The following is a 24,109-nucleotide window of genomic DNA, read 5'->3' on the forward strand; positions in this document are numbered from 1 at the left end:
TTGTAGACATGGTGTATAGACCACGTTGCTTCTTGTTTTTCCCTGTAACAGTGGTGCTATTAAATATTTACAGTTGTAAGACTGAGTTGACCAACTGCAATGTTCTCTAGTTTTGTGCATGTCTTGCAGTGTGTGAGAGTTGTCACTGTTTTGTTTTTAATGGATACATAATATTCCATAGTGTGAATGTATCAGAGCTTGTTTATCCATTCTACTATAGATGGAGTTTTGGGTTGTTTCCAGGTTTTTGCTATTAGGAAAAGTGTTACAATAAGCATAGGTGTGTATATTTATCTGTGGGAGCTTTATTGGGTGGTGCCCCTAAGGCCAAGGTCAGGGTCCCCTTCGACCGAGCCCCTCATGTCGGGCTCCCGCAGCCCAAATGCACTGTGGATGCCAGGTGTGCGTTGTGGGCAGCACGGTCACTTCTTCCGGGGCACATGCTTGGGCAGCTTCTCCGTGAGGTTCACGTGGACCAGCAGCATGTGGCGGCGGTGCAGCTTCAGGCTCCGGGTGTCCAGAGCACCCTCTCTGTGTACTCAGCTAGAAGCAGCCCCGGTAGGCCTCCAACTTGTTGCCACAGGTGCAGCAGCACCTGGGGATGGACGTGGCTGCAGCACTGATGTCTGTCGGACTGCCCTCGCACTAGCGACTCCGTGTCGTATTTTTTTATTTCTTTAGGGTATCTACCCAGTAGAGAGATTACCAGGAGATAAGATGCTTGTATTTGCATGTTTTAAAAAGTGTCATGGTGTAGTGTCTGGGGTCTTAAAGGCTTGAAGGTAAACAAGTGGCCATCTAGCTCAGAAGCAACAAAGCCCACATGGAAGAAGCACACCAGCCTGTGCGATCACAAGGTGTCAAAGGGATCAGGTATAAGGCATCATCAGAACAAAAAAAATCTTACCATAGTGAATGAGGGGGGGAGTGCAGAGTGGAGACCCAAAGTCCATTTGTCGGCCACTGGAGATCCCCTGAGGGGTCTCGGGGAGGAGACAAGCCAGTCAAGGTATGATGTAGCAAAGATGAAAAATACAACTTTTCTCTAGTTCCTAAATGCTTCCTCACCCCGCCCCCCACTATCATGATCCCAATTCTACCTTGCAAGTCTGGCTAGACCAGAGGATGTACACTGGTACAGATAGGAACTGGAAACACAGGGAATCTAGGGCGGATGATTCCTTCAGGACCAGTGGTGTGAGTGACAATATTGGGAGGTTAGAGGGAGAGGGGGTTGGAAAGGGGGAATCGATTATAAGGATCTACATGTGACCTCCTCTCTGGGGGACGGACAACAGAAAAGTGGGTGAAGGGAGATGTCAGACAGGGAAAGATATGACAAAATAATAATTTATAAATGATCAAGGGCTCAGGAGGGAAGGGAAGCGGAGAGGGAGGGGAAAATGAGGACCTGATCCCAGGGGCTTAAGTGGAGAGCAAATGTTTTGAGAATGATGAGGACAATGAATGTAGAGATGTGCTTCACACAATTGATGTATGTATGGATTGTGATAAGAATTGTATGAGCCCCTAATAAAATTTTTTTTAATTTAATAAATAAATTGAAAAGTGTCATACTGATTTCCACAGTGGTTGTACGATGTTATAGTCAAAGCATTCCAATCTTGCTGCATCCTCTCCAACATTTATCGTTTTCTGTTTTATGGAATTTTGCCAGAAGCGTCAGTATGAGGTGGTAGCTCATGCCTGCTTTCATCTGTCTTTCTTGTATTGCTAATGAACTTGAGCGTTTCTTTCTTTTTTTTTTTTAATGCCCCTTGACTCCCAGCTCCTTCCTCCATCTCCCTTGGCTTTCCTCCTGCCCCACCACCATGCTCCGTCCCCACCTGGGCTACAGCTATACCTCTTCTCTATGCAACCTTACCCTTGATCATTCCCCATCAGGCCTGCCACTCCCCCCTCACTACCATTTTGGGTCCCATGTTGTTCCCTTGTCCCTGTGCTTATTAACACCACTTCCTTACCCTCCTCCCCCTCCCCCTCCCCCTCCCCCACCCGGAACTGTCTGTCCTATTGTTTTTCCTCCAGATAGTTCATCCAGCCTGTCCTATTCAGACAGACCTGTGGAGACACTAACAGGCACGAAAACAAGACAGAGGAAAACAAAGCAACAGTATACAACCAGACAATAAAACAACAAAAACAAACCACTGACAAAGAACAAAACACTTCACAAAAGAAAGGCTTGTAGTTCGTTCAAGGATCGTTTGCTGGCCCTTAGGAGCAGTTTTCCAGTACAGTCTGTTGGGGCACCATGCCCTGGCCCCAAAGTCCACTTTCAGCATTCCCTGGGGACCTTGCCACACCATTCCCTTGCTGTTCCTCTGCACTCCCCCAGTGCTTTGCCTCGGTGTGGTGGGATCAGGTCAGGTGCAATTCCCACCCTGTGTCTCCGGTGCTGTCCCCTGTATCGCCCTTAGTCACTGAGGGGCATCATGTCTCATAGTAGGGCCAGCCATGTTGTTCTGTCTGTGGACTGGCTGCTCTACTCAGGAACATCATCCTCACGGCCTGGTGGGCCAGGCTGTGTTCCACTGTCTCCTCCTGCCCCTTCATCTGCTCCTGTGTGCTCTGATCAGATATGTTCATCTCCCGGAGCTGCAGAGTAAATGTCGTCCTTTGGAAGAAATTCTTTTCGGGGGAGGGGCAGGAATCCACTTAATTTTTGGTGCTGGGGCCAGCCTCCCAGACCTCTCCACTGGTTCCCTACTCCACGCCGGGATATTGCATTCACACCTTGCGACACTGGGTTGAAGTCTGGTCCCACTTTCCCTGTGGAGATATAAACAATACCCTCCCCTTGGGTAGATTGAACTTGAGAGTTTCTTCATATGTTTGTTGGACATCGTCTTTGGTGAACTGTCTATTCATGTCTTGTGCTCAGTTTGGCTTATCTGTGTTTTCCTTGTTAAGAGGTTGTAGTTTTCTATAGATTTCGGAGACTAGTCTCTTATCTGATGTATTATTACTGAATATTTTTTCCCTATCTGCAGGTTCTCTGTCGAGTTGTTTTTTTTTTTAAGGAGAATATTTATTAAGTTTTAAGAGAGGCAAAGACACAGACATATCCTCCAATGAGGGAGACCTTTTATACAAAATCCAAATGGCCCCTCTCTGGTCACTCCTGATGGGCATCAATGTCCTATTTTTAGTAGGTCCCAGTTCTTGACTTTGTCTTCTGTAGTGTGGATGTTTTTCATTATGTTTGGTAGTGTGTTTATGTCTTGTATTGGGGTCCTTATATCTGTTCCTATTGTTTCCATTAATGGTCTTTATAATTGTTTTGTTTTCTTTTGTTTTACTTTTTCAGGCCATCTTTGTGGGTTTCTCTTTGTCCTCCCCCATAACAGGCAAGTTCCCCTTTCGGCTGGGATGGCACATCACACCCTCAAGGCCCTGCTCTCAATTTTCAATTGTGTGGTTTATATCTAAGTTGTTGGTTTTTAAATCATTTTATTGGGGGCTCATATAACTCTTATCACAATCCATCCATCCATCCATCCATTATGTCAAGCACATTTGTACATTTGTTGCCATCATCATTCTCAAAACATTTTCTTTCTACTTGAGCCCTCAGTATCAGCTCCTCATTTTATCCCCTCCCTCCCTCCCTCCATCATAAATCCTTGAAAAATTATTATTTTTCCGTGTCTTACACTGTTTGATGTCTCCTTCATCTACTTTTCTGTTGTCCGTCCCCCAGGGAGGGGGTTATATATAGATCCTTGTGATCGGTTCCCCCTTTTGCCCCCACTATCCCCTCCCCCTCCTGTATATCAAAGTTTTTGATCCATCTTGTTCCCGTCTTTATACCTGGTGTGAGGTGTGGGGCTGGTACCGTTCTTTCGCAGGTGAAGATCCAGTTTTTCCAGCACCATTTGTTGAAAAGGCAAGCTCTGTCTGATAATAATGGTTACCATCCCTCTGCCCACTCCTACACAAGCAACACCACTGCAAGTTCATTGGGAATATCAGAGCTTGATGAGAAGTAAATTATGTGGCATATGTAAAGAGCCTGGGATCTATCCGCTGCTTAATCAAAACCTTTCCTCAATCCCTTGACTAGATCCAATCTGTAGAAAGGGGTGGAAAAAGAAGGGTGAATGAAAACAAGGAGCCCAGGAAGAAGTAAGGAAAGTGCTGTTACATGGAGGGGAATTGTAACCAGTAACACAAAAGGAAACATGTACCAAATGTTTAATGGGAAACTAGGTGACTCTGGACATTTTTACCCAAACTTAAAAAGAATACAAAAATATGTAGTAAATATTGATAAAAACTGCATTTAATCAAGGAAACAAACCTAGGGCATTTGTTGTTCTCACCATTTACTTGGACCTTGACATCAGACAGAGCTGGGGCCATAGCCTGACTTCATACTGACTGGCCGCATCATCCTACAGGACTTATTCAACCTCTCCATGCCTCTGCCTCGTCCTCTGTACAAGGGAGGCAACTAACACCTCCTTTCCACGAGGCTGCCGTCGGAATGAAATAAGCAGATGCACAACAGGGGCTCAGTTTCCGCGAGGGTCCCATCTATGGACACCAGGCACCCCATGCCAAGAAAGCAGTACTGCTAACGTCCAGGTCAAGATGGCCACCTAGACAACATGTGACAAAAGCTCTCTACAACAGGGTAGAAAAGATCAACACCAAAGAGAAACAAGTGCCTGGAGTCTTGGATGGCTAGATAAAAGCTATATCCCAGACGCTGTGAGTGTGGGCATAAGGGATGGATGGGTGAATACGCTGCACCTCGGGTGGGGATGGAGGTGGTTAGTGGGGGGCTGGAGCTGAACCAACCCTCTTTCTCCAGAGTCTCAGGCACTCAGAGGAGGCACAGGCCCACACGCTCCCATGTACAATAGGGCTTACGAGGGCCTCTGAGGCGGTTTCCGTTTTGTCTTTGTCCTTCTTTCTTTGATAAGTTTGCCATAGTTTGGCAATTCTGTTAATCCTTTCAAGCACACACACACACACACACACACACAACTTCTCATCTTACTGAAATTTCTATTTTTTTCTGATTAATTTCTGCTCCAATATTGAGTATTTTTTTTCTTCTCGTGACAAAGTTTATGGTATTGCTCGTGTTCTGATTGTTGAAGAAGCTGGGACAAGGTGTTGAATTTGATTCCCTCTAGCAAATAAAAAGAAAGAGAAGATGCAAATATCAAGAATAAGATGAAAGGGGTAGCATAACAAGAGAACCAAATGATATTTTCATAGAAAGATAACGACGCAGCTCTATGAATCCTTGCACTCCAACAAGTCTGAAAGCTGAGAGGAAAGGAACGCATTCTAGAAAAGGCTATCTATCTAAATTAACACCGGCTGAGGTAGAAAACCTCAACAGACCCACAGCAAAAGAAAATGGATTAGATGATTAAAATATTTTCAACAAAAAAGTATACGGCTAAATGTCTTCAATAGACAATTCTACCAAACACTCAGAGAAAAATTGACATTAATTCTATAAAAACTATTCCAAAATACAGAAAAAGACAGCATATTCGTAGACTCATTTTATGAAGCGAGCATTATCTTGATTAAAAAAAATAACATGAAAAGCCACTACCAGAATAGAAAATTACAGACTGATATCTCTTATGAACACAGTTGGAAAATTCTCAACAGAATCCTGGACAAAAGAATTCACTTAAAAAAACCCTTTATGATCAAGTGAGATTCATACCTGGCATGCAAGTACAGTTCAATATTTTTTAAAAAATCAATGTAATCCAACATATCAATTAAACCAAAGATGAGGACTACATGCCCATATCAATTGATGCAGAAAAGGCACTAGATAAAATCTCACATTCATTAATTCCTGATAAAAACGCTAAGTGAAATAAGAATACAAGGGAAATTTCTCAACACAATAAAAGCAATATATGCAAAACCAATGGCCAACATCCTGCCCAATGGGGAGAAACCGAAGCACTTCCCTTGTGAACAGGAACCCGACCAGGATACCCTTCATCCTGGCTCTCATTCACCACTGTGCTAGAAGTCTTGACCAATGCTAGCACACTAGAAAAAGAAACACAAAGTATCCAAGTAGGCAAAGAAGACCAAAATTATCTCTCTCTGCAGGACACACCAGAGACTTGACCAAGTACAATGTTGGAAATAATCAAGAGATTTGGCAATGTGACAGCGAACAAGATAAAAATACAAAAATCAGTTCAATTCCTGCATATTTAGAGCTCTGAAAATATCAGGAAAACAATACCACTTACAATAGCCACACAAAGGATGAGATATTTAGAAATAAACCTAACCAGAGAAGCAAAAGGCTTATGCAAAGAAAACTACAGAATACTACTCCAAGAAACCCAAAGAGATCTCTATACTCGTGGGTACAGCAAAGATCAAATTTGAAAATGTCAACACCGCCCACAGCAACACCATTCTGACCCAGATCACAGCTTCTTCCTTTAAAGAAAGGGAGCAGTGAATTTCTAGCTTCAGAAGAAAAGGAAAGAGAGCCAGGCTAGGCAAAGAATTAGAACAAAGTAGGACGTCTCTCCTGTCCTACCCTCAAATCTACTGCATAGCCAGAGTCAAAACAGCCTGATACTGGTACAAAGATGACAGATAGATAGATAGATAGATAGATAGATAGATAGATAGATAGATAGATAGATAGATCGCCCAGTGTAACAGAATAGAGAATCCAGAAATAAATACGTCCACCTACAAACAACTGATCTTCAACAACAAAGGACAAAACAAATTAATTGGGGAAGAGATAGTCTCCAACAAATGATGCTGGCAAAATTGGATTTTCATTGGCAAGATAAAGAAACAGACCCCTACTTCACCCCAAACGTAAACAAACCCAAGATGGATTAAAGAGCTAAATGTAAATCCCAGCACTAAAAAGATAATCAAACGTAAGGGCCCTGATATAGGGCATAAGCAGACCTAACTGGGGAAAACAAAGCGCACACACAGCAGAAGAAAAGAGAGATCACTGGGGCCTACTGAAAATAAGACACTTATTTATGTTTAGCAAAAGATTTCATCAAAAGAGTATCCGCAGACTGGAAAAATAATTTTGACAACAAAATATTGGACAAAATGTAAAGAAAAATGCAACACCTCAACAAGACAAATAATCCGATCAAAATGAGGACATAGGTCCCCAAAGACATGCGGATGGTCAACAAACATAAAGAAATGTTCACAATCACTAGCCATCTGAGAGATTCAAATCAAAACAATGATTACATTCCATTTTATGCTGACATTGACAGCAAAGTTCGAGAAAACTGAAACAGAAAATAACAAATGCTGGGGACAATGAGGAGAGACTGGAACCCTCACAAATTCCACAGGGACCTCTCTCATCCCCAAATCTTCTGTCAAAACTAGCTCCAGACCATCCAGGTAACTCCCCGTCTCTTTAATGGCCCCTCATCGGTCTTCGACACAAGTGCATGCATTTTGCCGACCTTTGCGTCCATTCAGGAAGTTTAAGGACATCTGGAACAAGGCTTGTCATCAATTGACATTTCACCTTTTTTGAAACGAGAAAACCATTCAGACACTTCCGTTTTCCCATAGTCCTATCCTTGTAAACTGTGTTCACCATGACAACCGTTTTTGTGGCATTTTCCCCAAGCAGGAAACAAAAACTTCACAACCTCTTAAGTCGGCCATCACAAAAATGAGGGTCAAGCAAAACTGCTTTTACCAAAAACTTCACTGTGACCAGTGAGAGCATTCCCAGATGACACCACTGGGTACACTAACTCAGAGCCAGTTGCTGGATGCTCGCCTAGTGGGGGAAACGGATACTATGAAAGCTCCGCCCAGCAGAGCTTTTCTCTGACTTTCTTCTGGGGCTGCAGCACGGATACCCCCTTGTACATGTATCAGAAAGAGTTTTATATCAAGAAGTAGTTATGTATCACGAAATCACCCCAGCCCCGTCCAACTGAAGTCCAATGCTCATCCATCAGTCCCTCTTCAGGCTCGCACAGCTACATGCAATGATGTAGAATGCAGGGAGATCACAGGCCAGTGGGTGGAGAGCTGTGTGGATCCAAGGTCACCGGCAATATGGCAGGGCTCCAGCAGCTCTCAAGGTCGCCAGCCAGCAGGACGATGAAGGGCAAAAGAGAGGTAGAGAGAGACCACATCCCCAAGAGACAGCATCAGACTGTGACCTGGTTGACTAAGGTTTAACTTCACTTCTATCCAGGAGTGTCTAGTTGAGATAAAATTATTTAACTATTATGGTAGTTACATAATATGTTGTCAATTTGAGACATAAGAGTGGAGGGTGGAGTCTAGCCTGTGAATCAGGTTGCAGCTTGATGACCTCATTTGGAGGCGCTAAGGAGATAAATAGCTCGCTGGAGGCGGGACACATGCTCACTCTCTGACAAGACACGTGGAGCTACCCTAGAGACCTGGAGCTGAAGGAGCCACGTGGGGGACCCCTGCCAATGCTGAGATGCCTCTACCACCACTGGATCCTTAAGACTTTCCACCCACTGACCTGTGATCATCCCGCATTCAACATCATTGCATGTGTTTTGTGAGTCTGAAGAGGAATTTATAGATTGGAATCGGACATATGGGCTAATACCAGACTTAAGGACTGGGCTGGGATGTTTTCTCAATATTCAATTGCTCTTGTATATAAAGCTCTTTCTTATATACAAGTGTCTATGAATTTGTTTCTCTAGTCAACCCAGGCTAACACAACTACCACACCATCGTTATAAAGAAAAAAACATCAAGACAAAGGTTTTCATACCAAAGGAAACAGACTGATTGTTCCCAAGCAGGGGAAGGCAAGCAAGGGAAGATGAAGCAGCAGTCTAGAGAATATAGTTAGATAGATAGATAGACAGATGTAGATATGGATATAGATATATACATATGTGTGCTAGAGAATATATATATATATATATATAGAACAGGAAGACAGTTTTCCATAAAAGGGAGAAGAAAAATCAAGGGGTGAAGCAGAGTGAGTTATTTGGAGGGAGGGGTGCTATTAATAAGTATTTTAAGTTGTTGAATACAAATTCGGTTATCTGAAATTGAAACCATTAATTCACAATGCAAAGCTATCATCACATACATATTGAAAGATAACAATACTACTGGGCACTGGGGTTAGCTACCGGCAAGGAGAGGCATCACTGGCAGCTGGATGGAGAAGATGTCCTGCTTCCAGTGGTTCCCAAGGTTGGAATCCGTTTCTTCTGCTTGCGATTGCCTCCTTCTCTTGTTGCTTTTCTTTTTCATGCTGGAATCTCTCCTTCTCGCTGTGAAATCAGAGCAGGAGAGAGAAATTAGGAGGACCTCCCCCGGCTGGTGCACAGAGATCACAGGCCCCATAAGCTCACACAGGTAGGCTGCTCTTTAAACTGCTGCCCTTTCCCAGCATCCTGAAGATGTCCCAACCGTGGAGAATAGACAGCTCTTGGGTGGATGTAGGAGTATCCTGAGCCCCCTAGGTCCCCTGGTACCCAAGACTAGGAAACAAAGGTTGCTAAGAAGACATAAATCCAAACAGGAAAAGAAAAGATGATACAAATTCCCCAAGGCGCTGAGGGCTCTCACTGAGCCAGTCTGCTTGAGTTTGGACTTTGAGGTTGAACAACAGAGTGGCAGAGCCCCTCTAGCCCCTTTTGACGTGTGAGCCTGGGAAGGAATCTTCACCATGTTGAGTCTGTTATTTTATCTGTTGAACAAGGGCAGCAACACGTAGCTTCCAGAGTGGGTGAGAAGAGTAAATGAATAAAAGTTCCTAAAAAGCTTAGCTCAGTGCCCAAAAGATCATTAAAATCATGAGGTACTGATCCACTGACATCAAGACTGATGGAACAGACTAGAAATCCCAGAAACTGGTCCACACACATAGAGTCACTTCCTATACAGCACTGGTGGCATTTAAAATCAGTGAGGAGGAGGAACCGGTCAATGCCTTACATTGACTCTCCACGTGGAAACAAAGGGAACGATCAGCTTCCCTGGCACCAGTTGCAGGCTGGAGATGGAAAACAAAAACTTCAGAATCACTAGAAGAATACATAGGAGACAGTGGTGACATGGAGGAATGAGGAAAGATTTCTTCACCATCACCAAAAGCTCAACCTACAAAGGAATCGGCAAGGCAAATAACGGATGGCACCAGACAAGGCACCACAAATAACGCAGGTTGAAGGCAGTCTGGGATGGTTACAATGGACATAACTGACTGCACACTTTCCCCGAAAATACAGAAACACATAATATAAATCAGTTTTTTTAAAGTAGGCAAATAACAGAAAGAAATGTGAATGTTCAAGTGAGAGTACGAGACACTAACCAACTGCACTAGGAGTTAGGAATGCAATATCTGACCACCCAGAACATGGGTGACCATGTGGAGGAGAGGGACTTATCCCGCTGCAGGGAGGAGGGTGAATGGGTACAAGCTGGAGAACGCCTGGTCATTGGACAGAACCGATTTAGCTAGATGGCCACATCGAGCAAAGGTATGAAAGTCCATCTCCTGTGCCCAGCAATTGCACAAAGAAAATACCCTAGACGCACTCACTTGTGCACACAGAGACGTGTGCAAGGATACTCACTGAAGCACTGTGGGGAGACGGAAATACTGGAGACAAAGCAAATGCTGCTCAATGAGGGCAACATGGGGGAAGAATGCTTCAGACGTGAAAACAAAGCTGGCTTTGCACGCACTGATACATCTTAGAAATAAAGTAGAATGTAAAGATCACGCTGCAGGAAGACATGTATGTTCTGCCATCATGTCTGTAACTCTAAAACAGAATGTGAAGAGCACAGAGGAGGGGGAAAGGATCCCGCCCGTTTCTGTGTTGGAGTAGCACGCGTCTCTCAAAGGATAGGACAAATCACAGGATGTGTGATTCCCAGGATCACACAGCAAAAGAACTTGAACTTTCATTTGTGAAAGAAAAGGAAACATGCAAAATATTACCACTGTAATTATTTTTCCACTAGCTTTTCTGTATAAAATTGAAAAAGAGAAATTCGTGAAAATGCATAAAGAATATAAAAAAGAGCAAAGCTGTTCAGCTTGAAAAGAGAAAATGCAGAAGGGGTTGGATAAAATTCAGATAAGTGAGGACTAAGGGAGACATCGGTCAGTGTAAGACATGAAAAATAATCATTTATAAATTATCAAGGGTTCATGAGGAAGGAAGGTGAAGGAAGGAAGGGTGAAATGAGGAGTTGATACCAAGGGCTCAAGTAAAAAGCAAATGCTTTGAGAATGATGATGGCAACAAATGTACAAATGTGCTTGACACAATGGATGGATGTATGGATTGGGATAAAAGTTATAGGAGCCCCTAATAAAATGATTTTTTTAAAGCTGAGGACTACTCTTTAAGGGTCTTAGAAATAGGAACTAGTTTTATTCCATGTGTCTCCAACACACAGCCTCAGATTGTTGAACTACAATGAGGGCATTGCGAGGAAAGCTAAGCTGGTGAAAAGTTCAGGAGATGACTTGTAGCAGTTACAACTGAATAAAAACTAGCTGGGCCATTCAGAAGCGCAACAAAAGCATTGGCTCTCAAGTTTTCCATCTCATATTAAACACTCAAAAGCTGGGTGAACAAATAGAACTTAGTCATCTCTGAGAAGTCTTGTCTTTTGGCAGTCTGTGACTCACAGTACATGCTTCTGCATAAGTGTTCCTTCCTAGGTTGCTGTTTATCTTATTGTATCTGGCTACTAGTGTCTTAGCATTTCAGAGAATGGGTAAGTGATGGATTGTGAGGAAGGATGGGTGAATGGATGGATAGATGGATGGATGGGTAGCAGAGGTGAGTAGGTAGTGGGGAAGGATAGATGGTGGAATAGATGGGTGGATGATATGCAGGTTATATGCACATACAATACCCTTAGAGACAGATAGACATAAGGATGGATAGATGGCAGGGAAGAATGAATGGATGGAAAAATTAATGATGTAGATGGTTGTAGATGGTAGGGGTGGATGATGAGTAGAGGAACAGATGGAGTGGGATGGATGGATGGGATAGGTAGATGGTGAGGATGAATGGTTAGAAGGTGGTGATGGCTGGATGATGTTGGATAGGATGAGATGCCTGAGTTAAAAGTACCGTTCATACTCGTGTATAAGCTGAGTTTCTCACCACAAAAAATGTGCTGTAAAAACTGGAGTTTGGCTTATACACGGGTCAGCGGTACCCCAGCAAGGTGTAACATCTCACTGCCCCCTCCCCCCCCCAGGTAACGGGACAAGCGCCCATTATCTCGCGGGTGATAACCATTTCTCCGTTGTTCATTCAAAGCCCCACTGACACTACAGGGCTTTGAATGTTTGTTTACTCACATCTAACCAATCAGAGCCATCCTATGACGTGGATGGCTCCAATTCGCAGAAACACCTGTAATGATTCACTTACACCAGCAGCTGAAATGGTAAGGATGTGTCTGTGGCTGCGCTCCATCACTCCCCTCTGGTCTCTGTGTTAATTCACATCCTGCATCCCCTGCCCACAAGGACTCCCCCCTCCTCCCAGCTAACACATCACGGGGAGGCGGGTGGAATTACCATGAAAGTTCTTTTTCAAAGTTTTGTTTTTTTATCCTATTAGAAATGGATACGCTTGAACCAAAACAAAAACGCAGGTCATATGAGGCTGGTTTCAAAATGAAGGTTGTGTCAAGAGCAGAAGAGAGCAATAACAGTATTGCAAGTAGGGAATTCTGTGTTGACGAAAAGCAAGTGAGGGAGTGGCAGAAAATGAAGGCTGACTTGGAACAGATTCCAAAAGCTAAAAAAGCTCATCGTGATTTAACGACTTTTTATAGAGCTCTAGAGAGCGAATTGAATAAATGGGTTATGGAGTGTTGTCAAAATGGTTATTGCGTAACACGCATGGGAATCCGCATACGTGCTCTACAACAAATACAAAGCACCAGGCATTGAAAAATTTGCTGCGTCAGCAGGATGGTGTACCCGCTTCATGAATAGGTTTGGCCTACTATGTTTGAGAAAAAGAACAAAGATTTCCCAGAAATTGCCACAAGACCTTGAAGAAAAAATTATGTCATTCCAGTCATTTAATATAAAACAAAGAAGGATTTATAATTATGACCTGGTAGATATTGGGAATATGGATGAAACAGCCATGACTTTTGGTCTTCCAAGCAAGAGAAATGTGGCAAGATTAGGAGAAAATAACCATTTTTCTCAAAACCATAGGAAATGAAAAAAAAAACACACTTTACAGTTGTTTTATCAGGTTTGGCTAATGGAACTAAGCTGCGTCCTGTCATTATTTTTAAAAGAAAGACCTTGCCTAAAAAGATCAATTTCCCACCAAGAATTACTGTGCGTGCACATGTTAGAGGCTTAATGGATGAAAACGGAACCAAAAAATGGCTGGAAGAAATTTGGAACTGACGACCAGGAGCAGCCTTAAAGAAAAATCCATTGTTACTTGTTTGGGATATGTTCAGAGCCTACCTATCGGATGACATAAAAAAATTGGCAAAATCTAGTAAAGTTACTTTAGCCATTATTCCAGGTGGGCTTACATCTGTACTGCAGCCTCTGGATGTATCTTTGAATAAGCCTTTTAAAGACCGTGTGTGAAGGATGTGGCATGAATGCATGTCATCTGGTCAAGCCTGACTAACAAAAGGAGGAAATCTCATGAAGCCTGACATAGAGTTAATAGCAAAGTGGGTTCAAGATGCATGGGAAGACATTCCAGAAGACATGGTGCAACCTCCCTTCCAGAAATGTAGTATTAGTAATGCTATGGATGGCAGTGAAGACTGCGCTTTGTATGAAAATGACAGCAGTGATGGTGATGATGGCGATCTCAGTGAGGGCAGCGTCTATGATGACCTCACACCAGCTGAAGCTCTGCATTGGGATGCGGATGATGATGAGAAATCCGGTTTTGAAGGATTTTAACTCTTGACATTTTAGCTTGGTTGCTGATTGAGCTCAGGGAATAGTACTCTTAAGGTATCATTGTTGATACTTTATTGTTTTTATTGAACCTATTTTCCACTTACTGTGCTGGTTTACTAATGTTAAATGACTTGTCCTTTTATTTATGTTTTTTATTTTAAATAAATATTTAAATACATTATGCCACTGATGTCTCAATTTTTAGTAATTTTATTTTCATTTGTTTTGATTATTGGAACTCAGCAATAGCTTCTGTGTTTTCCACCCTAGATTTACACTCGAGTCAATCAGTTTTTCTGGTTTCCCAGGTAATAATTAGGTACCTCGGCTTATACTCGGGTCGCCTTATATTCAAGTGTATACGGTATATACACTACTCTTTTGAGTAATGTTTGGTCAGATGTCAAAGAATCTTGTTCAAGTGTCCTGAATTTGAAATGTGCATACAGATAGCCTTCCCTATCCATAGGTTCCCTATCTTTGTATTCACGTGTGTCAAAAATATTGGGGGGGAGGGGGAGGGAAGCAATTAAGTGGTCAAAGCAAACCTTCAAAAACTAAGAGAGAAGATGAAGTATGCAAAGAAGGAATATATTTACAGAGAATTTGTGTTGCATTAGTTATAAGTAATTTGGAGATGATTTAAACTGTATGGCAAGATGGACACAGATTATACGCAAATATGATACCATAGGGAACTTGAGTGTTGCTAGCCTGGAAGCATGCAACTGCAAACTGCAAGGTTGGTGTTCACACCTGCCACAGGAGGAAGATGAGGAAGGTGAGGCTGACTGCTCCCAGTCAGAAATAGCAGTGGGTGTTGAGGACATCATGGGTCTAAGCACCCTTGGATCTTGGTATGGGAGGGGTATTCATCTGTCCTACAGATACCAAGGAATGACTATATTTCATAATTCCTCCAAGTACAAAATCCTAAAATCTCATCCCAACTTACTTAGATTTCTTCTCTTGTGTGCAAAGTTTTTCAAGTTGCCAAATGATGATTTTTCAATTAGTTCCTTGATGTCTGTCAAGGTGGTTCCTCCTGAAAAAACATTTAGTCCTCTTGAAATAATCCACCTAGAAAATTCACCAAGACAAAAATTAATGAAAGTGGAAAAAAAAAACATAAGCCAGTGCTGATGATCTGCTTACTGGAGTAAATGTGACCGGATACAGTTTTCTAACACAAGTCCCAAATTCCAATGTGTACCAGACAGGTACCCTTGCTTTTTTTTAATTTACAAATATTTTAAAAATATTTTATTGGGACTCTTACACCTCTGTAACAATCCATACATCAATTGCCTCGAGCATTTTTGTACAGATGGTGCTATCAGTAGTTTCTAAACATTTACTTTCTATTTGAGCCCTTGGGATCAGCTACTCTTTTTCCTCTCCCAACCCCCTCCCACCCTCATGACCCCTTGATAAATTATTTTTATATCTTACTCTGACCAGTTTCCCTTCCCCCATGGTTTCTGTTGCTCATCCCCCTTGGGGGGGAGGCGGGTGTAGTTATATGTCAATCATTGTCATTGGGTCACTCTTCCTCCCTCCCCTCCCCTCCTGGTACCGCTATTCCCATTCCTGTTCCTGGGTTCTGTATGTCATGAGTTCTTATCTCTTATCTGTACCTGTGTACATGCTCCAGTCTAGCCTGCAGTGAAAGGCAGGACTAGGGTCATGATAGTGGGGGGTGAGGAAGCCTCAAGGAAACAGGAGTATTGTGTTCCATCGGTGCTATACTGCACCCTGAATGGCTCATCCCTTCCTTGTGCCCTTTCGGCAGGGGATGTCTCATTGTATCCTAGCTTTTTGAAAGTTCACTTAACACCACTTTGTTTTTATGGGAGGCTTGCTTTTGTTAACCTGAAAAAATCTGAAGTGAATTTTCACTTTTACCAGGAAAAAAACCCAAAAAACAATGGGAAAGCTAAACTGGCATTCAATGTTTTTTGTTTGTTTGTTTGTTTTTCCAGTGTTTGTTTTGCGGGGAACTGTTAAAGAGGCAGCCTGCACCTGGAGCAGTGAGAGTGAGTCGCCAAGTCCTCTCTTCAGGAACGACACTCCGCATTCAACAGTCATGGGCCTGATCCTTGTCTGTGAACACTATGAGGGGGTGCCCACCCCCCCAAAAAAAGAATGGAGAAAGCTCCCCTGGGTGGAGCTTTCATAGTACACAATTTCCCCACTAGGCGAGCATCCAGCAACTGGCTCTGAGTTAGTGTACCCAGTGGCGTCACCTGGGAAGGTTCTCACTGGTCACAGTGACTTTTTTTGTAAAGTAGTTTTACCTGAACCTCATTTTTTGTGATGACTGGTTTAAGAGAACAGTGTGAGGCTATGAAATTTTGTTTCCTGCTTGGGGAAAAATGCCACAGAAACTGCTGTGAGGTTGAACACAGCTTACAAGGACAGCGCTATGGGGAAAACTCAAGTGTATGAGTGGTTTGCTCATTTCAAAAAAGTTCTGGACTTCTATCAACTTCCTGAACAGATGAAAATGTTGAAAAATTTGTGGATTTGTGTTCAAAGACTAACGATGGACCATTGAAGAGATGGAGGAGTTACCTGGACTATTGTGGAGGTCAGTTCGGTGAATTTTATGGGAAGATTTGGGAATGAGAAGGGTCACTGTGAAATTTGTGCCTCGGGTTCTGACTGACCAGGAAAAGGGTGTCTGGTGGAAACATGCTGTGCTTTGAAAGAACAGCTCCGAAGGGACCCAGACTTTTTCCCCCAAAGTCATTACTGGTGATGAGACATGCTGCTAGTCTTACAACCCCAAAGCATCTATAATGCCAGTGGAAGATGCCATCGTCACCTTGCTCAAAAAAAGCTCAAGGGAAATCACAGATTTTGATGTGAGGGGGATAGTGCATTAGGAGTTTGTTTCACCAGGTCTGACTATTAATCAAGCTTTCTATTTTAGAGGTTCTGAAAAGACTGTATTACAGTGTATGACAAAAAAGGTCTAATCTGTGGCAGATGGGGGACTGGTTTTGCCACTACAACAATGCACCTGCTCATACAGCCATCTCAGTGTGTCAGTTTTGGGCAAAAGCCAGCATGCCTCTCTTGCCCCATGCACCTTACTCACCTGACCTCGCTCTGTGTGACTTCCTTTTGTTTCCTCAAATGAAGGAGGGCATGAAAGGATAGCAATTTGACGATGTAGAAGAGGTGAAGAAAAAAACGAGAGAGGTGCTGTCAGCAATCCAAACAGATGAGTTTGAAAATTCCTTCCAATAATGGAATTGCAGATTTGATAAATATATTAAGTGTGATGGAAAATGATAAGGTGATAAAATTACCTAGATTTGAAAAATACTCCATTTGGGTGGGGGGAGGTAACCCCTTGTACATGCTAGTGCTACGTGTTGTTTGGTATGGTTTGAGTAGGTTAGACTTTGGATCTGGGAACACTTAAAAAATTCCCCTTTGAATGCTTTTTGCTTTACACAATTCAGCTTATGAAAATGTTCACAGAAACACCCTGCTTTCAGATAGAGGGAGAACAATTATATGAATCATCTGCGGACCTTATTAAATAAAATGCAGATCATGGTTCAGTCGGTTTGGATCAAGACCTAAGGCTCTGTTTATCTGGTAAACTCCCGGTGACACTAATGCTATTGGTCCTATATAGACCATATTTGTACTATCAAGGTTGTAACCAACTAGGAAATATCATTGAAAACAGGATATTTTCAATGAGGGCAATGAATGTACAGATGTGCTTTGCACAATTGATGTATGTATGGATTGTGATAGGAGTTGTATGAGCCCCTAATAAAACATTTTTAAAAACAGGATATTTTCACTAAAAGCAAGTAACCATAAAGTATCTAGAAATTCATTTAAAGGAATTATATACAATATCTATAAGGAGAAAAAATAATTCCATATAAAAAGGGAAGATTTGAATTCAGTGAAAATATGTACTATGATCATGCATGAGTTAACAGGGTAAAATGTCAATTCTTCCCAAATTAACCTATATGTTCAAGATAACTGTTTTCCAAGACAATTTTTTAAAGTGAGGATTTCTTTTCTTATTCAGTCTTCTCCCCAAACCACCAGCTAGGCATTTACTCTTTACTTGTCCACACAGTGTTCAAGGACTGCCTTCTTCAGACTCACCTTTGGCTTTCAGAGGCCCTTCGAAGGGCAGCACTCACAGAGAGAGAGACTACACGCGCCAGAGACTGAAGGTTTGGGTCACAATCCAGGACTCACCAAGAATCCTGGCTTCTGACTGTGCCAATTAATCACTCAGTCACCTTGTGTTGAAAATGGAGACAGGAATACGACCAGACAGAATGCCCATTATGAGATTTCCAAACACCAAATCAAACTCACTGCCATTGGGTTGATGCCGACTCATTATGAGATGTAGGTAAAATTTTTGAAATGTGTTCATCAAGTACAGTGCCTGCTGTCCAACATGTGCGTATGGTCCTAGAATCCCTCCTCCCTGAGCCTTTCATTCCACCGGATTATGTGAATTCCCATTTAAATGAAGTTATTTTTAAATCTCCATGGCTTTTGATGGGAATCCGGAGAGGGCTCTCCTCCTACTGCCCCAAAGAGCATGTGCCCACGCTTACCCAACTGTGGCAAGCCATCTGGCTTGAGGGCAAATCATTTTCCTCATTGTTCTTCAAAGCTCCAGACTCTGTTTGGTCAGAACCTGATAATATTCATAGCAAATGTTGCCAGACTTCTTGCTCCATACGAGTTTTCTAAGAAGTGAGGGCAGCTTACGCATTCCTGTAACACAAGTCTCGAGGCAGGAGGCCCGACACGCAGTAAAATGATTCATTAATAATAAATCAGTCTGTACATGAACATGTCATTCTGATAGTTTAGATCAGGGGTCAGCAAACTGTGGCTCGAGACCAGGAAACTCTTTGGATATATACGTGTCGCTCTAAAGTACAATTGAAAAAATTTAAAGGGTATGATTCAGATAATGGTGATTTCATTTATTTGTCAGACTATGTTGACAGCTTTTAAAATTATTTTTAAATAATAATTTTAATTTTAAAAATTATTGTAAGGGACAGGATTAGCTGTTCCATCTCAAAAGTTTGCCAACCCCTGGTTGAGATGAATGGGTTCCTTACATCCCACTTCACAGAGAAAAGGAAAAATAATTCTATACCTTCAATGACCACCTTTGCCAACGTCAGCAAAGACTAAGAACACTCCCCAGAGGCCCAGGTTTCCAACTACAGAAAACGGTTAAGGAAATGACAGTACAACTAGCAGGTGAGACATTGTGCAGCCACTAAATGAAGTTTATGCAAAGTTGACATCAACATTTTCACCTATATATATATTTTCAAATCCTAGAAGAAAAAAGAAGTTTGCCAAAACACGATCATCAAAATGCTCCAAAAAGGACTCCCGGTGATGGAATTCTAGATTAGTCTCCCTTACATTATGTGCTTTATAAAAACGGAATTCTCTAAAGAAACATAGAACTCTGACAGTGAGAAACCTTTCGCTTGAGTCTTGAAGTAAACAAACATAAACGTGAAAGAAAGCAACCAGCGACAAAGAGTGCGCCATACAATGACGGCGGCACGTCTCACCGACTGAGCTCCCGAGGAGCGCAGGTACGGGGCGGGGCGGGGCGGGGCGGGGCAGGGGTGTCGCCAGTGCACACTCATGCCAAAGGTGCCCACCACTCTGCACTCCGTTATCTTCAAAGGTTGCCTCCACTCACCCGAAAGAGACTTGGGGAGTCCTTCTGCTGTTTCCTGCTTTCTGAGCCGATGCTCCGAGTTCCACTCCTCCCCAATAATGCTGGTTCTGGAAATGCCAGTTTCAGTCATTCTTCTCTGATGCAAGACCAGATGTCTCACTTCCTCTAAGAAGAAGGCGAAGAAAGAAGCGCGGCCTCAATCACCAATCAGAAAGACTCGTCGAGTACCTACTGTGTGAGCACCAAGGAGCCGTGCGGGGCGCCACAGTGCTGGGCGCTCAGGTGTTCGCCTTTTAAACCCCCAGCCACTCCACGGAAGACGCTGCTGTCTTCTTTCGTAAAGATGACACCCTTGACAAGCCGATGTTGTCAGGTGCCGCTGAGTCAGTTCCAACCCATGGGACCCTGGCAACACAACCCTGCTCGATCCTGCACCATCCCCCCAATCGGCCCTGTACTTGAGCGCATTGTTGCAGCCACTGTGCCGATCTGTCCCCCAAGGAGTGTCCTCTTTTCCACTGCCCTTCCACGTTATCAAGCAGGACATCCTTCTCCAAGTTCTCTGGAAAACACGTCCATCGTCTGCAAGGCTCCACACATCCTTGTCTAAGGATCATTCTGGCCTTACTTCTTCCAAGACAGAGTTGTTTGTCTGTTGGCAGTCCATGGTACTTTCAATATACTTCTCCAGCCCCACAATTCAGATTCATTGATTCTATTCAGTCTTTCTTATTCAGTGCCCAACTTTCACACGCGTGAGACATTTGAACATACCGTGGCTTGGGCCAGGTGCACCTTAGTCCTTAAAGCCCTTGCCTTTCAATACTCTAAAGAGGTCTTGTACGGATTTATCCAATGCAGTGCGGTATTTGATCTCTTGATGTCTTCTATTCGTATTGATTATGAATCCAAGCAAGACAAAATCCTTGACAACTTCAATCTTCTCTCCATTTTTCATGATGTTATCTACTGGTCCAGTTGTGAGGATTGGGGTCTTCTTGACATTGAGACGGAATCCACACCAAAGGATGCAATCCTGGTTCATTTATGTTTAAAATGAATGTATATGTCATTAAAGACTCCGAGTCAACTTTAGTTTTATTTTTTCTCCTTTTTTAGCCACTCAGACCAATATTTCTATCTGAGGAGTAAGAAATTTGGAGGGGTTTTATTTTATCTATTTGTTTCCCTGTTAAACCCCCTTTTTTTTCCTGTCTGCCTTCCTCCCCACCCCTTTCTCTGCAATCCTTGATCTTTGTCAGCAAGGGCGTCAAGTTGTTCGCACTTTCAGCAAACAGGGTTTTGTCATCTGCATATCCCGGATTGTTAATGTTTTCCTCCAATTCTGGTGGCACATGCTTCCTCATGTAATCTAGCTTCTCTGATGATTTGCTCAACACACAGAATGAATAAATAGAGTGAGAGGATACAACCCAGATGCACGCTTTTCCTGATATCAAAGCATGCAGTATCCCTTGTTCTGTTTGCACAACTGCCTCTTGATCTGGGTATAAGTTCCACATGAGCACAAGAAAGTGTTCTGGAATTCCCATTTTTCTAACAGTTCATGATCCATACAATCAAATTCCTTGCCAACGTCATTAAATACATGTAAATATATTTCTTATACTCTCAGCTTTCAGCCAATATCTTACATCATCAATTATATTCCTTGTTCCATTTCCTCCTCTGGATTTGACCTGAACTTCTGGCAGCTCCTTGTCAATGTACTTGCTGCAACCGTTGTTGGACAATCTTCAGCAGAATTTTACTTGCATGTGATACTAATACTATTATTCTATAATGTGAGCATTCTGTTGGGTCATCTTTCCCTGGCATGGGAAAAATAGGAATCTCTTCAAGTCAGTTGGCCAGGCAGCTGTCTTTGAAATTTCCTGGCACAGATGAGTAAGTACTTCCAGTGTTTCATCAGCTCGTTGAAACCCTTCAATCGGTGTTCCATCAATTCCATCAATTCCTACAGCTAAAGCTCTCAGTGGAGTCTGAAGTTCTTACGCTGGTTTTTGCTCATATGCTGCCTCTTGAAGTGGTGGAATATCAACGAGTTCTTTTTGGTACACACTCACTGTGCAGTATTTCCCATTTTTAATGCTTCCTGAATTATTCGATATTTTGGCCACAGAATCTTTCGATACTACAAATCAAGGCTTGCTTGTTTTTGTTTAAGACACACTTCCTTTTTGGTTTTCCAACTCTAGGTTAGAAACTAACTCTAGGTCCCTGCACATGTCATTATTTTACTTTGTCTTCTTGAACTGCCCTTTGAAATTTTCTGTTCAGGCCTTTACTTTAATCATTTCTTCCATTTGCCTTACCTACTCTACAATCAAGGGCAATTTCTTTTTCCTGCATCCCCCGCCCGCCTCAAGGTCAAATTTTAGAGTCTCCTCTGACATCTACTTTGATCTGTCTTTCCTCTTTACCCTGACCGTGTGCTCTCTTCACGAACGAGGGTCTTGCTGTCCTCCCCCAGCGCTCAGGTCTTCGGCCACAGCGTTCGATGCAGCGATTCGAAATCCAGGTGGGACAGACTCAAGGGCCTAGTTTGGCTCTCCTGGAATCATTTTCATTTTCTTCAGCTTCAACCTGAACTTCCATCTCAGCACCTGATGGTCTGCTCCACAGTGAGCCCCTGGCCTGGTTTGAGCTGCTGATAGTGAGCTTCTCTCTGGGTTCTCTTCCCGCAGATGCAGTCAATTTGATTCCTGTGTCTTCCATCTGGAGAGTCCAGGTATATAGGCATCACTTGTGTTGCTGAAGGAAGGTATCTGCCACAAACAAGTTGTTAGTCTTGCAGAATTCTATCATGTGATTGCTAGCTTCATTTTTCATGATTTTTCCAACTACTATTCCTTCCTCTGTTTCCAGCTTTCACATCAATCTCTGACTAAAGACATTGGCAGAATTCTTCCATTTCTTCATCACTAGTTTTCATGGCTGGTGAATAAATTTGGATAATAACTGTTCTGAATAGATTTTCTAGAACTTGGACAGATACACCCTCTCACAGACAGCACTGTATTTCAAGATAGATCCTGAAATGTCATTTTTTGACCATGAATCCTATGATTTTCTGATTCATCATCAGTCCATTTCAGTTCACTTAATGCCTAGGGTATCAATCTTTATGCATTCCATTTTATTTTTGATGCCTTCCGATTCTCCTACTTTCAATTGTTACTCAACTCTTGCAACTGTTTCTTTTCATCTTGTGTTGTTCTCCATCAGCTCCACTCCCAGGACCTTCTACTCCATTCAGTCGCCCAGGTCAATTCCACTGTGAGAAAGCAGCTCCTCCTCAGTCACATGTTGAGTGCCTTCCAACCTGGGGGGCCCAACCTCAGCCCTGTCTCTGACAGTGTTCTGCTCCCAATCACCTGGCCGGGAGGATCTAACAATGCCATGCATAAGATTTTCAGTGGCTGCTTCCTCCAAAGTGGGTAGCTGATTCCTTCTTTGTAATCTCTTCCTGTCTGGAAGCTCCAGGGAGACCTGTTCACATTGGGTGACCCTGCTGCCATGTGAAATACCAGTGACATTGCTTCCAGCACAACACATGAATCGATTTCAACTCATAGAGACCAGCAGGGCAGGGTGGAACTGCTCCTGTGGTCCTCGGAGACTGAAACGCTTCACAGGACTAGAAAGTCTCATTTTTCTCCGGCAGGGTGGCTGGTAGTTTTGAACTGCCGATCTTATGGTTAGGAGTTCAGTGCATAACCACTATGCCACCAGGGCTCCAAATAACGGGACATTCAACAGAATAACCACACACAGGTTTGGCAGTCCTCACAGACTGGCAATGGCTTCCTCCAAATAAGGTTATCAATCTCCTGGCGTGTGTTCTTCCATTTCGTTATCACACTTTTAGGAAGGCATTTCCAATTCTCCCTGTATAGATGAGTGTAACACTTCAGACTATGGACAAAGAGTTGATCAACTATGGACAAAGAGCTGATCCAGAGGAAAATCCTAAACTATCCCCAGAGCTACAGATAGGGAGTGTATCCTCATATGGCTTTCACATATATCACACTGGGGACTGGCATGCATATGAAGCAACTAAACCTGTGTGACATGTGAATGAACGGAGGGGTGGATGAATGAACGGAGATACAGAAGCTACCAAAAAAAGAGAGTCAGTTGCATTCAGTTTTAAATGTTACATTTTTTGAAGAAAGAGGTGAGACAGTAAGCCCCCAGCTATGGCCAGCTTCCTGACGGCGGACCCTGTAAGGAGGTACAGGAGGTGGACGAGGGTGTAAAGATGGAAGTAGGAACCCAAGTGAGCAAGTTATAAAATGCCTTCACTGGGCAGCCATAAGAAGTGGCAGAGCAATGAGTTGCCAGTCAACGGGTGAGACATAAAGACTGAGCAATGACGGCAAAAG

General features: G+C 42.9%; 1 protein-coding gene across 1 annotated transcript in view; it reads right to left on the reverse strand.

The window, feature by feature from the left end:
- Positions 1-24,109, reverse strand: part of CFAP92 (cilia and flagella associated protein 92 (putative)) — an 82,049-nt gene that overhangs the window by 43,924 nt on the left and 14,016 nt on the right. The window contains exons 4-5 of the mRNA XM_075550896.1: positions 19,719-19,862; positions 9,174-9,317 (exon numbers count right to left, since the gene is read on the reverse strand). Of these exons, the coding sequence (XP_075407011.1) occupies positions 9,174-9,317; positions 19,719-19,862 (288 nt within the window). The remainder of the gene's footprint in view (positions 1-9,173; positions 9,318-19,718; positions 19,863-24,109) is intronic.

Source organism: Tenrec ecaudatus, chromosome 5 (genome assembly GCF_050624435.1).
Source record: "Tenrec ecaudatus isolate mTenEca1 chromosome 5, mTenEca1.hap1, whole genome shotgun sequence".
In the NCBI taxonomy this organism is placed as follows: Eukaryota; Metazoa; Chordata; class Mammalia; order Afrosoricida; family Tenrecidae; genus Tenrec; species Tenrec ecaudatus.